This window comes from Perca flavescens, chromosome 13 (assembly GCF_004354835.1).
Source record: "Perca flavescens isolate YP-PL-M2 chromosome 13, PFLA_1.0, whole genome shotgun sequence".
Classification (NCBI taxonomy): Eukaryota; Metazoa; Chordata; class Actinopteri; order Perciformes; family Percidae; genus Perca; species Perca flavescens.
Genome location: NC_041343.1, coordinates 13,329,853 through 13,346,093, shown reverse-complemented (window position 1 = coordinate 13,346,093; position 16,241 = coordinate 13,329,853). Strand labels below are relative to the sequence as shown.

The window sequence follows — 16,241 nt, the reverse complement described above, 5'->3', positions numbered from 1 at the left end:
CCATACCACCATTAACGTTAATACTGTTGGATACCGCTCTCCTTAAAATGTTGTTTTGTAGCTACTTACATACATTGTTCATATGACTAGACACATTATGTTTATTATGCTGGACTATTCTCGCCTCATTTGGTTTGCAAGGGCCGAGTGCTTTTATTATGAAGCCTTTAGAGTGCCAGCGTTTGAGGCAGTTAGGTAGGTCAGTGTTGTCCACACAACAACTTTGACAGCTCTGGTTTCTTCTATTCTTACTTTAACTAATATCTTATCTAAACTAACTAACACATTTAAGCATTAATCCTTAATTATAAGTTAAAGTTTTGCTTTATTTATCCTAAATATACATTTAATAAATGAAATAACCAATTATTCCTTCCATTGTGCTTTCATTCTTGTGGAAAGTAGCTATCAACTTGTGAGGACCAGAAATTAAATATATTATGTTTTGTTTATATTGTATAAATTAGAAATCTCAAATACTTAACTTCACCTCTTTAGACTAAGGATTTGACCATTTAGTAGTACTATATTAATTGATAGTAACCATGAGTGCACAAGCTGATACAATTACCAGACCTTTACAAGCCAATAAACAGTATGTGTATCAGTACATGCCTTATCCTATCCACTCCAGTTTCTCTTGGTCACTAGGCTTAAGTATGAATCCTCAAATCAGACTTTTATCATGCACTCTTCAAGCAAACATCTTCGCATTCACATGGCAGGATGTAATGTAAAATACCAATAATGTTATGTACAGTAAGAGGTACTAATCCTTTAGTGGCAAAATAGGATAATACTTAAAACTGTTATTTTACCTCACAGATTATGTCATCAGTTCAATCAGGTCTTGGGGACATCATAGCTGAGATAATGTGGTTGTAAAGTGAAAGTTGATCGGACATCTACATTACAGATATTTCATACTATTATAACAATAGGAGGTCCTAAACATCTAAAACTTAAACTTATATGGTCAATAAAAACCAACATACAGTAACAGTTTAGCCAGTTTTAATAGTTTTAAAACACTTGGTTTGGAAAAAAAGTACAAAAGTGATCCTGGACGCCACAGTATGAAACCAGCCCAATAATGCAAGGTGATAGGTGTGTTCCTTTAAAAAGCATCTTCTACAGACATGTTAATTTCAACTGGCCTTACCATACACATACTGTACTCACTAAAACAGATACAAGCAATAGTTTAAATACAATTGGCTGACCCCAGTAATACATTTACAAGTGATTCTTAAAAAACTAATTAAAAGGGAGGGAAAAGAAGAAGTCCGACCACAATGCCAACCGGTGTCTGGCAGTAAAATCATGCAGTATTACAATCGTTCCACTAAAGAGAAACAGCAAAGCACTACAGCTGTCACACAGTGAAAAAGAGGGCAGCCAAGATGTGTCTCTCTGTCAGACAGCCTTTTAAAGTGTTCATTGGTTGTTGTATGAATTGTTACTGAGTGGGTTGTCTACTGTTGAGCAGTAGCTCAGTGGTCACCCTTCCCACGTTTGCATACATTGTAAAGTTGCGCAGGATCTCCATTAAGGAGAACTTGTCTTCCACAATCACATACATTTAGAAAAATATAACTAATTGCTATTGAAGAAAACCCCAAAATGTGGGATATTCTCTTAGTATGTTGTGAGGAAATAAAAAAGCTAAGAAATACAGTTGAATAAATAAATTGCATGACATCCATAAAAATTAGGTGGACACATTAAGTTGACAGAATGCAATCCACATATGCACACCATGCTTTTTGTTTTGGCCCGGCAGTGTTAAAAATGAGGGCTCCATCCTCCACTCCTTTTAAAGTCACATCCTATGAACCAGTGGAAAAGTCACCATAAAATATCTAAAATATGCTGACATTTAGAGAAAGGTGTCTTTGATTCAACAATTGACTTCCATGTACAACATGGTCTCTAACGTTACCAACTGAGAAGTAATTGATGTTGATGGCAATGAGGAAACACAGGAGGGAGACTTTCACAGTGTTACAACAATGAAGCCACTGTGTTGTTACCCGTTGGCCGGCCTATTGTTAGGGCAACAGCAGTGAACTTCCTGTCCGGTCAAACTTTTTTCCTTTAGAGAGGGCAGCCACTTGTTTCATCAACTCCCTGTTCTTGCCCTGTGAAAACAAAATGATAAAACGGTGTTAAAAACTAGATGCATAGTTCTGAACTTTCTAACACCTTAGTTGAGGCGTTTGTGAAATCGCAATGCACATTTATATCGCAATTTACGTGAAATCTTGACTGTGATTTGAATGGCAGCAAACACACTAGCTGGCTTTAGGACATTGCGGTTTCAAAGCGTTTAAGTACTCATCATTCATCCGACGCTACAAACTGGGGGGTTTGCCCAACACGCACTCCCTTCAACTGGTAGAAAAAACACCTTTGGTGCATCAAACATAGGGAACACGTCAGTCAGAGTCACACTTACAAAACAGCAACCATGATAAAAAATAACACCAGAGTTTGACAGGAAATGGCCCAAGTGACGCCTCGTATCCATAACAGACCGCACACTTATGCAACAAGTGAACCATCCCTAGCACATATATGACACACAAACATGATATGGGTCCGGATACTAATGTAACATTTTTAAGCAAGTATTCCCCAATAGTGATAGCTATACAACCGGATACATTGTACACCCCTACGTGAAATCATGTGGGCATTTCTGAATATATCACAGATAACAACAGATAAGGATCGCCATGCAGCGTTTTTCCAACATGCCCCCTGAGTAATGTTATGTATCCATATAAACTAAAATGCTACTGTATGCAATATTCAGATGGAACCGGTGTGCAGGACAGTGCGTGTTGAACAATTGTGATGTTAATTGTTTCTAACAATATTAGGGATTACAGATCAGTCAGCAAAATGACAGAGAATGGGGTGTGTACTCCCATGCATTGTCCTGTCAGGTGCATGCAAGATACTTTTAAATTCCAATAGTGATGTTTGCATATTCAGACAACTGAAATACAATATGGCTTCAAGTACAAATGAAATGTGTACTTGAAACAAAAATCTCAGGAACGGTCATTTAGATGGGACTAGTTTTGCTTGAGGTTATGTCTATATGTCTATAAAAAGAAAAGATGGTATTTGAACTGATGTGACTGAATATCAGGGATGGGCAGGACTAAAATAAAAGACATGCTTTAGTAATGATTATATTACCACACCTACTTGAAACCTGCACATCAGAACCTTTGGACTCAGTAAACCTCTTCAAACCCACATTACCTCTTTAGATGCAAAAAAATATGTATAAAAACTAAATAAAGTAATATAAAGTATATATTAGTCAACACACCAAAGTGCCATTACAAACTGATACAGTGTGAAAATTTTTGAGCTGCTGACAATTTTTGTAACACCACTAGTTAGCTGGTGGATGTTTTACGATGGTGGAAATAGAAAAATGGAGACCAAGTGTGGTGTTGAAAACTATCACGTTTACTTTGGTGGGCATTTTTTTGACATGTCATGTGTGCATAATGTAGTTTCCTACCTGCTGTTGCTCCATAGACTCTTTGTGCGCTTTCTCCATTTGGTTCATCTTAACTCTCATGTTGGATTCCTGGTACTGAAAGTCTGCTTTGAGCTCTGTGAGCTAGAGGAGAAATTAACAATCAATAGGTCTAACAAGCAGCAAACAGTGATGCGACTTTGTCAGGCGAGGCTGATAACCTACCTTTCGGTCCTTCTCGAGAATGGTTTGATCCCTTTGCTGCAGAAGTCTCTTCAGTGACATCACTTCCTCTTTCAGCTGGCTGATAAGAATGAAGTTGTCCGTTCCTCCAGAATCCATCGACTGGGTGATGGAACTACTGATGGGAGAAAGGAAAGAGCTTGAGGCCAGTACTTAGATAGGTAGTTAACAAAAAAAAAAGTGGGCGGGATTATTTCCACAAGGAATGACCATTTTTATATAACCACAAATGTAAACAATTTTATCACTTATCATACCTGTCCCCATTGGATGGCTTCATCTCCAGTTTTGGTTTCTTTTTGGAGTCTCCTTCTGGATTGAAGACGATTTATGGCTGCAAAGAAAATCAAAATGGCAATGTACAACGTTGGGCCTAAAAACACAATCAATACAATGTTTTCTGATATACATTCATTATGCAGGTCAAATGAGAAGGAAGGTTTTACCTCTGCTTCCACAGTCCCTGCTCCTGCTCAGGACTCAAGCTCCCACTTAGTCTGAGAAAGATAAGTTAGCCGTCAGTTGACTAGATCCAATTTTCTGCTTTTCATTGCTTCGTGTAAAGAAACATACAATTAGGGCTGGGGCGATAACCGCATTGCCGCAGTGATGACATCATAACTGTCATCGCCGATATCGTCATTGACGGTCTTCTGTCCTATGTTCAAGGGATTCTGGAGAAACAAAACTTAAGTTGCTCCTTACTTAAGCTTAGTTCTCAGCCGAGATGGACGGCATAGCGCTTGCAGTGTTTTAACATTGCACTTACATTACATAAATTAGCCTAGTAGCTAGTAGAGTTTCCCTCTGCTCAAAGCTTAATCCCGACAAAACACCATGTTGAGTAACATTGTTAAAACAGAGCTGCTAATATTGGCAGAGAGAGCAGCAAGTTAACGGACTACCGAGTCGCCCTCTCTCTCTCTGCTCAGCTGCTAGCCTGCTGTGCTGCGGAGCCTCCGCTCTGGCAGTGTGTTAGGTGTTACCCTAGGCGAAACTTAACCGCCATACGGAGGTGATACATTGTTTTTCACCACGGTGAGAAAAAACATTCATACCGTCACAGCCCTACATATAATAGCATAAAACAGACACAAATCGTTTCTCTATTCTGTGACACAACAGAGGACATACTTGTGATTAGAGCTGCTGTGTCTATGTTGGTGGTGATGATGGTGAGGTCTGGAGTGGTGGTCTTTTTCGTTCAGAGATGAGGAGTTGGAGGAGCCGAAGCCCTTCCTCTGCTCCTTGGTCTTCTGCAGGACACGGCGGTAGGACAGAGTACAAAGCCAGCAGAGCAGTTTCCCGTCCACCTGTAAGACAAGTAGGAAACAGTAATTGATAAGACTTGGTGTTACACACTCACTGTCAAATCGGACTGTATGTGTGTAAGATTTGTACCTTTCTCCTGCCTTCCTCCTTACGATCAAAAGCACATTGCTGTTTGCACTGCTCACATGTCTGTGGAGGTCCATATTTCTTCTCTGAGTTAGTACAACGCTGGCACTTTGTCCCAATAAAAGCTGCAATGATGTTACAGTACTGGCAGGGTTTGGGCTGTAAAGATGGACAAAAGAATGGGTTAAAAGTGTTTTTACACATGATGGACTATAAACGAATGTAGACTAGTGCAACTCGATAAATACAATTGGAGTTCAAGGGGTTTCAGTAAACAACCAGAGAAACGTTTTACTCACTGTTCCAAACTGTTTGACATTCTGAGCACACTTCTTGCAGATTGTATTGGTTTTACTGTAAAGAATAAACATGGGTTTACATCCAAAACACATGACATTAACTATTAATACAAATAATAGAAATAAACGCTGAAATGTATCACTAGGAGCACATATCTCACCTTTCCTGCTGAAACTCAGATCTGCAGTACGTGCACTTCACTATTGGATGTGCGATGCGACACTCCTATGGCAACAAAACAAAGAAATGTTCTCATGAGCGTAATTGTGCTATTACAACAGACATCACAAACAAGACTGCATCATAACTTGTTTTGTATGGCAACACACCTTGATGATTATTGCTCTTGGCTACATCAGTGGAAATACCTACATCTGACTATATGTGTGTGTGTATACAAGCAGTGAAGACTACCATGTATTTTAACTGATTATGTTCAGTCAACCTAACACATTATTGCAGTAGGGCTGGGCAGTGTGGAAAAAATAAGCACACTTGACCAGAGCCAGTGTTTGATAAGTTTAGGTGGCATTCAAGATTTTTTTTTTGCCATTTGCACAGCTATAGGACAGGTAAATAGGATTTTTTTTGGTGCACATCTCTTATAATCAAGCATTGTAAACAAAAGGCAAAGAAAGCCAATTTAAGGATTAATATAGATAACGAATTTAAAGATTAAAATATGTACACACTTCATACCCTAACTACACACTGTGAATATAAATATTTAATAATGACAACATAGAGAAATCTAACTGTAATGGCACTATAGTGTTCATCTGTAGACCTTGTGCTTCAACTGTCCTGTGCTAATCAAAGTTCTCTGAATAGTCAAACTTCTCTCATGATGTTTACAGATTGATAGCAATGTCCATTTTGCCTAACCTCCCTGCTATGAAAAAATATGATTCAGCGCAGACAGTTAAGTAACGTTAAAGAAAGGTAGGAACAGCTGGCAACAACACCTTTCTCTTACAGAAAAAAAATGTCTGTTCCACAGCTGTACGCTGAAATTCAACATATGGGGCTCTACAAGAGCAACAAGTTGGCAAGTATGTACATCGATGACCATAAAGTATAGTTCTTTACATAAAAAAATACTTTCAAGAATTGTCATCGGTGTACATACTTGTCAACGTGTTGCTCTTGTAGAGCCTCAAATGTGTTATCAATTCCTGTTCAGCAGGTAAAGATGTGGTGAATGCGTTAATAACGTTATTCTTTTAAAAAACAGGACCGTCGTGCAGAATGATCTAAACAAGATTACAGTCTCTGTATTAGCGCTTCTAGGTTGGACGGATACATGTTACATAATCCGAGCCTGCCTGCGATCACACACACACACACATTAATTTACCTTGCACAGCTGCTGGCCCTGCGATAACTCCTCGAAGGGGTACCGCTGGTTACACTTCGTACAGGCGTACAGAGCCGATGTTGCCATTCTCGCCCAACTAATGTCACCGAGCAAGGAGAGGTTAGCAGAGTCCAGCTGCAAACTGAACGGATTGACGGCACTATTTCCTTTCTAGCTGTTTGCTAATTCAGAACTAAGAACACACAAACAGGTTCCAGTGTTAGCTGACGTTAGCTAGCTCGGCTAGGTAACGTTAGCGTAGGGCAACACAGTAATAGCTTAACGCTAGCTGGAGGGAGCAGGCGAAGAACAATAAACTCCAAATATCTGTGATCTTTCACTGCTCATACGTTATCCAACCATAATAACTTGAGATAAATAGTTAGTTATGCCTTCATAAAAGCAACCCGTTAACATAGATCTGGCTATTTATATTAAGTTTACGCTCTTCTCGCCAAGAAAGGTATTTTCCTGTTTTCCTTCGCTCTTTTTGTATCAACGCCGTCGTCGTCATGTAACCGGAAGTGGTCGACGGCTCCAGAAGAAGAAAGGAAACCTATCGCGACACAACATCCGTCCGCGGCATTCACAGTTTGAAATGCGCAGAGCCAATCACATGCCTTGATTTACTCAACAAAACTTCACATCTTGTATAATCATGTCATTAACTTGTGTAGTTTTTAAATAGTTTAATCACACTGAAGTCACGACTACAACGGCACTGGACACCAATGTTATTGTTCCACCTATGCCTTGTGAATGCATTTGTATGTGTAATTACTGAGTCATCATTTCAAATGAAGCCCTATCCCTAATTCATTTGAAGTCTGCAAACTCTCAATTTTCTACAAATGTTCAGAAATGGCATCTCAGTTTAGTCAACCATGCTGCAGAAGTGTCACTAAGGTCCCGGGGCCCTAGATTGTCGGGAGCTCCAGAAAGTCACAAGATAATCACAAGTCAAGATGCATTTGCAACATCTCTGTTGATTCATCATTTGTTTAGGGGTATTAGTAGAATTATATTATGTATAATGTTATATAGAATGTAGTCAGTGTATGGCAGAGATTTTATACTAGTTCGGCCCAACAAGATCATGTTCTATATATGATATTCAGTATCATACTAACAAGGCATTTGTAACTCAGTACTTATTCCAACTGATTAGATCTCAGGTCTGAACCATAGACTGTTAATATTAATTACAGTCTATGGTCTGAACATTGTGTGACATTTCAATCAACATTGTCAGAATGAGGTTATGGAAGGGTTGAGTAATTCATATCTAGCTCTGTTGTTTTCTATGTGTTCAGTGATTCCTCCATACAGTGAGGGGGTTCCTGAATAACTGTGTTTGGTGCCTAATTCTGTGCATCATTCTGTTATTTGAAAAAAAATAATACTTAAAAGACAGCGTTAACATGTGGTGTGATATCAGAAGCTGTATTACATATTACATTACTTATACATGAGGGGTGGGTAAATCCAACTTTGAAAGAAGAACCTATCAGGGTTTTTTTTTCCCGCCCCATGACTCAGTTCAACAACTAAACCTTATGTTTACTGTGTCCACTTTAGCATGCTGCATTTCTCCCTCAATTCTGTTTTCTCGCTCATGTCTTTGTGTGACCCCTTGGAATCAGTTGCTTGTTAATTAATAAAATACAACCAGGAAAAGGAATAACCTTGCTGGATCACTATGAAAACTTTCACAACATACTGTATGCAAACAGGGTTTCCTCCATTATCCTTTTTTACACACAAAAAAGAGCCCAAAAGTTCACAAAAGGTTGACTACATAATATTAGCATTTTAATTGATATTAAACATTTTTTATATATTTTGACATTTGCTGTTGCCTGCTGTATCAATTTCAACTTCAGTATTGAAGCAATGAAGTGCATACAGCATGGCACCCTCACTTAAATTGTGTGGAAAAAAACATCATACTTTAATAGCTGTACATTCTTAAAGGGAGAGTAATGCAATTTAAGTGGCAACATGAATTAATTTAAGTGATGTAATAAGCCTGCTGACGGTTAAAGAATGTCTTAAACCCAAACTTATGGCTAGTTATTTAATATTTAGGTATGAGAGGCTTGAATATGACCATGTTAATGTTTTCAGAGCCATTGCATTCTAGTTTTACCCTCCAGCACAGTCACACTGTAAATTTCAGACTTCATTCTTAATAAAAAAAGCACTTTTTCCTTATGAAAAGCCCACGGTCATAAAAATATGGATAATAATTAAAGATACATATAGCCACAAGCAGCAATGATCAGGGTAGAAAATTGAGGACAAGTTGCAAAAGAATTAGCAGAGCAGAGCAGAAGACCATTATAGCAAAGATGCAGATCAATTGAGAGATTCATTCAGAACAAAGATAAAAGGGCTCCAGCTTGGACCCCAAATTATTGCTAATGTCATTGTGGTTCTGCTATTATTTAAAACACTTATAGTTAAACCCAAGAAATAAACTGGAGGTTGTTGTGTTCACACCACACTAATATAACCATAATGAAGTTGAGTCCTGTGTTGATAGATAGATAGATAGATAGATAGATAGATAGATAGATAGATAGATAGATAGATAATATGCAGTGGAAAGGCTAACTAACACTGTATTCACCCTTTCACCTTAAAAAACGGTGCACACTTTTATCATGTTATTCTCACAACCAATCATTCAGAGCAAGGCACAGATATTCATTAAACTGAAGAATAAAAAAAAAAAAAAACTAAAGCAAATTTTTAGTTATAACACATTCTGCTCCCAAAAAAAAAAAAATATTGGCTGATTCTAGCTTTAAAATCATCTGTAAGAAATGTTCACATATTAACATTTTAGTTAAGTAATAGACTATTAACTTCAACTAATGAATTGTTGCATATTCGGTGTCGCTTATTAATATTGCATGGAAACAACCCTAATCAATTTATGACATGACACAGATGTGTTCATGAGCCATAAATACAAGTCTGGACTAAAAGGATAATAAATAACTAGTTAGAAAAATGAAACTTACAAAACCTAAATCACTCCATGAGAGGAATACCATACATGACACATTATGTATTCATAAAAAAAAAAACATGGATATTTGGTCACAAAAATCTAAAAGCACTAACTTGTAAAGATAACCTGCAAACGTTTTTTAATGCACTCTTTTACATTAGAAGAAGCTAACATTACAGCCCTTTAGCTAGGTTTTTGAATATTTAACAACTCCCGAGCCATTTAGTTGGTGTTAGTACTAGAGTTCTTCAGTAACGTATCTTCACAATTGCTTTCAAATCAAAATCTAAACATTTGCAGTGTAGAGGAATGACGCGAGTGTTCTAAAGTGTATAAGGCATTCATATTTTACCCGAGTCATATTTTAGTGTACTTCAAAACTATTAACACTGATTGTAGGTAGGTTGATATGCTAAACAGTACTCACTATTCTGGTTACATGTCCTCTCAACCATGGATGAAGAGTACAATATGGCTGTAGTAAAGCCGTCTGAGTCAGACCCTCTTCTGTTGCATGCAGACTCTACATCACCTGTGAGAGGTGCAAATAGATCAGACTTTTGGAACTGTATATACATGGTATGTGTCACCCAAAGAGCCAGTTTGGAACACAGGTCCTTTCGTGGCGCCAGGTGTGGCCTACTGATTACTACTGTATGGCACCTTCTCACAGGTAGGTTTCAGCTCTGCGACCGCCGTGAGGGTCAAAGGTGTGTCAAACAAAGGTCTGCACTGGAGTGATGGAGCGTGTGGGGGAGCCCGCACGTTCAGAGGAAGAGGAGGCTGAGCGATTGGTCACCTCTCGCTGTAACTCGTCCACTCTCTTCTGCAGCTCAGCGCGCTTCGCCAACAGCTCCTTGTAGCGCTGATGAACAGGTTCCTGGCAAAATAAAAGCCAACGTGTCAGACTTGGGCGCAATCTATTTTTTTGCACCATCCTGAAATTTCACCACGGTAGATGGTATTTGTGTTAAAAAACAAACAAACAAAAACCGTAAAAGCTGAGCTGCTGTTGATGGAAGTCATCGTAGCATGTACGGCATTGTCTAGCCTACAATGCTGTGCATCGAATACGCTTCTCAGACAGATCTTGCTGGATTTAAATACTTATGGCTCATACTGTAGAATATGCAGGGTATGTATATGGGGGTGGCAGTAGCTCAGTCCGTACGGGGGGATTTGGGTTAGGAACCGGAGGGTCGCTGGTTCAAGTCCCCGTACGGAGTGTAGACTGGTAGCTGGAGAGAAGCCAGTTCACCTCCTAGGCACTGCCAAGGTGTTCTTGAGCAACGCACCGAACCCTCCCACTGCTCGGGGTGCTCCTCACTCTGACATCTCTCCATTAGTGTGATAGCATGTATAGGTCCTGAGCATGTTTGTAATTCAGTCTGTGTTTAATGTGTGTGCAACTGTACTAACAGAGTGAAAATTGTGAATTTCCCCTCTTGGGATAAATAAAGGCATTCTTGTTCTTCTAATGAATACATAGGAAATAAGCACCTTCTTCCTTATACTCTTGCTGGAGGACCCGATGACAATTAACCCACACGGTGGACATCAAACAGAGATGATGTGTGGGTGTTAGTGGCAGACAGGCCGTTGAATAAAATCCTGCACACAGCTTTGTACGTGTTGGCTGGCTCACCTTCATCATCGGGGCTAAACCCAAAATACTCCAAAACAGGAGCAGAGGCAGTTTTCATTTTATTTTTTTACTAGTCCTGTGACTAGTCCTTTATCCCATCCAAACCTTTTTCAGCTCAGCTGCCTATTCCATCAGTAGAGACTGACCTCTGTTGGCACCTGCTGTGCACTACAACACATCACCTCAATACAGCATATCTGTCAGTTTAATGGAAAGAGGAGCATGTGTATTTTTGATGGTATTGAAAATCATACCTTCAGGGTTTCTAAATACCTCCGTATACTGTAATAAACTACTAGTTCAACTACTAAAATGCAACACGTATGGAGTGAAATTTCTTTTGAAAACAATAAAGGCAGGCCTTAAACTAGAGACAGGTTTTTCGACATACCTGAGGTCTCATGCGAGGGTTCCAGCGGATGTAGTAGCCAACCCAAAGCTCCAGGTGACGCAAGCTGACTACAGGGAACAGCACATGGTTGGAGTAGTTCACATACAAAGGATTGGTAAACTCCTCTAGCTGGCTGTTTACATAAGCCCACAGCGACACGGTCCTCTTGGGAACCTCCTGTAAAATAAAAAGGTGTGGTTGTCATGACCTCCACCCTAGTAACAAACTTCTCTACTCCACACTTTTCCCCAATATTTTACTTTAAAACGTCTCATTGTGTAACAGCTCCATGAAATGCTGAGAAAAAAAAAAATGCTCTTACTTCCTTTAACCTCTGCTGTTCGCTGTTGCACAAGAATGTCCCAAACAGGCAGCTGTACAGGTGGTCCAGGATGGTTACCAGGAAGTATTCATTAAACTCAAAGGCTGCAGGAAACTTAAATAAAATCAGCCTCATTAATGTCCTTAAAAACCATGTCCTGAAGAAATTTTCCACATATCGGTGCCACTTATTGCTTACCTGGCGAGTCAACTGCCAGACACAGTCGATGAACTGAATAAAAACAGGCGAGCGGTCTGCGTCTGTGTGGTTCTTATCGCCGTGACCGACGCGCTTAAAGAATAGAAAAAAAGGACAATCAGAGATGCAACTGGAAAGGCCGTCACACCTCATGTGGTTTCCCTGAAACGTCAAAAGTGCATGAAAACGTGTTTACCAGCTGGAAGCGGTGACCAAAGCTCAGCCACTCTTTCTCAAGCAGCACCTCGAAGCCGCGAATGGTGCGGTAGTAACCGTCTAGCATGAGCATGGCCAAGGAGGTGAGCTGGGCTGTGCGGTCCCAACCGTCACTACAGTGCACCACCACGGAGGTTTTCCCAGACTCCACCTTGTCTGCAATCCGCAGCGCTCCTGCCATGATCAGCTAACACACACACACACACACACACACACACACAGACACACCTTGGTCAAGAGCCTGAGAATTGGCTCATCTTCCTTTTTTTTTTTTTTTTTTTTTTTTACCTAATTCCTCTTCCAGTTCGCAACCACAGTGATGCATTAGTACCTTGATGTGTTCGAGCCAATGAGTGGACTCCAGATTGGAGAGCCAGTGGGAGTCCTCGATGTTGGGGTAGACCACATCCTTCAGCTTGCGGAGGGACTCTCTCATCACGTGGATGTTGTGAATGTCTAAGAACACCAGCTCCGCATTTTGATACGCATCCTCACTTTCAAAACCACCGCCTTTCATCTGAAGACAGAAACACAGGTGGAGACAGGGTGGGTGATAAGATGGTTCATCCGTTTAGCAAGGATAGCCTGAGCTTCCTTCCTATATGAAGGTTTTCATTTTATAGTTATAGTTTTTTCCGGAAAAAACTCATCTAATAAACCTTGTTGGCAGCAGCGTTGACACTGGGCCTGGCATCAAAGATGAAGAGTTTATGGGACTGAGCATTGGCATCCATGATCGCCTGCAGGTATTTCTCATCCTCTTTACTGCGCTTCCCGTTTACTCCAACCATGGGCTGACTGCAGCGCGTCACTGTTGCCTGGCTCTCCGGATGGATCCACGACAACACCTACACACAGAGTATAACAGAAAATGACCACATACGGTCCAGCAATCCAGGCGCACAGGACAGTTAGATTTATGCTGAAGACCAGTCACTCACAGGTACCCTTCCCTTTGCTCGGAAGGCAGCTACTCTCTTAAGCTCCTCGTCTGGTATGTTGACAGGCACCGCCAGAGTCGATGGGTAGGTGTCACAAACCTCGTAGTGATCGTTAACTTTTGTTATCCTCCAGCTTTCATTGGGTATACCCTTTAAAAACACACAAGCAGCAACAAATGTCATAAGCTTTCTGTAACATTAAGCTAAGCAGTCGGACCGTGTCCTTTAAATACCTGTCTTTTGTATTCAGAGACAGCGTCATACACCTTCCATCCGTTTTCAGGAAAGACTTGCCCATATTCAAAGGCAAAGATTGGCTGTGGAGAGTGGGAGAGAAGTTCATCCATCGGTGGCCGGTGCAGAGCTACAGTGACATAAGACAGTGTGGCTGAGAATCACTCACCAGCCCGTTGGAAACAGGAAACGCAAATTTCACCAGCACTTCGAAAATGGACTTCCTAAGTGTGTCCTCCATTTGTTTGTGTGCAAATCGCAGATTACGTATATCCTGCGGAGAGGCAGAGCAGCAGGTCACGGTCAAACTCAGGGGTCAACAGCTGTATGTAAATATGATTTCATAGCAGTAAAGCAACTAGATTCGGTAACAGTATGTTATTGTGGACATAATGTAGAGCTTGTTCATAGACTCACTCTTTCTTAAGGACTATGAATTCTGATAGTATAATGTACACAGCAGAGATTTGAGGAGGTTCATCCTCTTTGTCTTAGGCTGTGCACTGTATAGCTTCCATTTACTGTACTGTCTGGAGGTTCTTGCTTCTGTAGCCTGTAAACATCGGAGTGCAAGTGTGGCTATTCCAGACCATTTCCACATTTTACTCACCTTGCAAACCAGCCCGTAGGACACATCACCACGGCTTGATGCACTTCCAATCTTTTCCACACGACTCACCACCCCAAGGGGCAGGTCCAGCACAAATGCTGGCTCCTAGAAGCCAACAGCACATTAACAAAAACAGAATGATTCCTTAAAAATATTAATAGTGCTTCTGGAAAATTCACGAAGCATACCCTGTCCATGCATTTGAAGAAAAGTCTGTAGTTGGTAACTGTCACCGTTCCCCTCAGTGCGCCAATGAAAGGACAGAAGTAGGTGACATCTTGGGCTATAAAATAAAACAAGAAAAAGAATCTTGATTTAGCAAAGAACAAGAAATATATTAAAAACTTTAATGTGAAAAAAAAGCTAATTTGCCTTTAATGCATGTAAGCAAAGAGAGGACCTACCCATGTCTTGCACGGTTTCATTTGGAAGTAACTGTGGCTCTTCTTTGTCTGAATCTCTAAGCACCTGCTGTGGACATTACATTCATTAGCCATGATTGTGGAGCAATCTTTTGACCCAAACCCATGACATTTGCTAAGGTAATCATAATTATTATTATTATTTAAAGAGATGTGCTGGATAGTATGCAATTCACGAGATGGCATACCTTGGCAGCAGTTTTGGACTTAACCTGAAGGGTGCAGAAAAGAGGAGAGTCATGCTTCACTCATTATTATTAGTTATTAATGAAGCAGCAGAATGTGAGTGAACTATGTGCATGCTACTAACCCTGAGCTCTGGAGAGAGCTCTGCAGAGGTAGCCACAGAGTCGGAGGACATCCCAGAGGGTGGCTTGGCCTGGGCAGATCGGTCAGATCGAGAGGTGGAAGAACTGGTCAGAGATAACATGACAGACGATTAAAAAAAAGTCCAGTAGGGTGTAACAATAAATATAAAAAAGATATGTTTTATAGATATAAAACAATATATGTTTTATATCTATGGATGTAACCATTTCACTGGTGCCGAAACAGTTATTTGAATAAATAATTAGCCAAATAACAAACAATAATGAATAAATAGTATTCGGTTTTTACTGGTTGAGTAGCAATTTTTGGGATTTTTATCCGTTAGTCAGACTGAGTAAGTATGAGTAACAAGTTACTTAAAGGCGTCACCTTGGGCTCTAGGAAATTTCGATAATGGACACCTTAGTCAGTCAATAATATAACGTTAGCTACTGTAGGGTTTTTAGCTGTTGGTCAGACATTCAAACATATGACATTACTCTGGACTCTGATGATAACTCCTGATGGCCATTTGTTTAAATTCTCACAGTGTAAATGATTATTCGAACTTTTGATTAAAAATGGATAATAATACAAATAACCTAGCCCATAATGACAACAGTCATTAAATGGTGCCCTAATTTACCGGTCGTTTCATGGCAGCGTGTTAACCACATTACATTTTTTTTGTGGTTTACAGGTCACTTCTGAAGGGTAGCTAACGTTAATAAAAATGGCATTAGGATTAACGTTAGACAAGTTAACTTACAACACATGAATATAAAGCCATCTGTCAGTTTCCAAACTTTTAGCTAGGTTAAAAACGCAAAGTGTTGTGGTGGGTTTAGCTACCTGGACAATGAATCAACACTTGGATGTCGGGAAGAGGAGCGCTTCGAGCCCAAACTGTCGATGCTCCCGCTCTTCTCCATGTTCTCCTGCTTCAAGTGTTTGGATAACTGGCAGTGTGAACACCGAGAATGTGACGGAGATCCGTCTATCCACTGAAGAATGTCTTTAAATCCTCTTTCGGAGTACAGTAAATCCGCACAAACAAAAGGAAGCTGCCATGTTTTCCCAGCAGCCTCCCAATCCCTGCGTTGGTCTGTCACAAGGGAGCGATTGTTGGAGAAG

The 16,241-nt window shown here is 40.2% G+C and overlaps 2 protein-coding genes across 3 annotated transcripts; both read right to left on the bottom strand.

Annotated features, from left to right (window-relative positions):
* Positions 1-997: 997 nt before the first annotated feature.
* fam76b (family with sequence similarity 76 member B) lies at positions 998-7,349 on the bottom strand. Its single transcript, XM_028595105.1, is given in 11 exon segments — positions 998-2,141; positions 3,545-3,646; positions 3,728-3,863; positions 4,003-4,045; positions 4,048-4,079; positions 4,192-4,242; positions 4,880-5,058; positions 5,147-5,302; positions 5,443-5,497; positions 5,604-5,668; positions 6,801-7,349. Coding segments are annotated over 11 exon segments (996 nt in total). The 5' UTR covers positions 6,888-7,349; the 3' UTR covers positions 998-2,051.
* Positions 7,350-8,590: 1,241 nt separating this feature from the next.
* mtmr2 (myotubularin related protein 2) lies at positions 8,591-16,241 on the bottom strand. 2 transcript variants are annotated; one of them, XM_028595061.1, is made up of 16 exons: positions 15,960-16,241; positions 15,109-15,211; positions 14,987-15,010; positions 14,781-14,847; positions 14,565-14,659; positions 14,377-14,481; positions 13,936-14,040; positions 13,766-13,849; positions 13,533-13,682; positions 13,251-13,439; positions 12,923-13,108; positions 12,572-12,778; positions 12,376-12,468; positions 12,178-12,291; positions 11,856-12,032; positions 8,591-10,699 (listed from the first exon to the last, which is right to left on the bottom strand). In XM_028595061.1, exons 1-16 carry the CDS (start codon positions 16,037-16,039, stop codon positions 10,535-10,537), a joined length of 1,944 nt encoding a protein of 647 aa, XP_028450862.1. In that variant the 5' UTR covers positions 16,040-16,241; the 3' UTR covers positions 8,591-10,534. The 2 variants fall into 2 exon arrangements, with proteins under 2 accessions (XP_028450862.1, XP_028450863.1); XM_028595062.1 differs by having other exon boundaries at positions 14,781-14,844.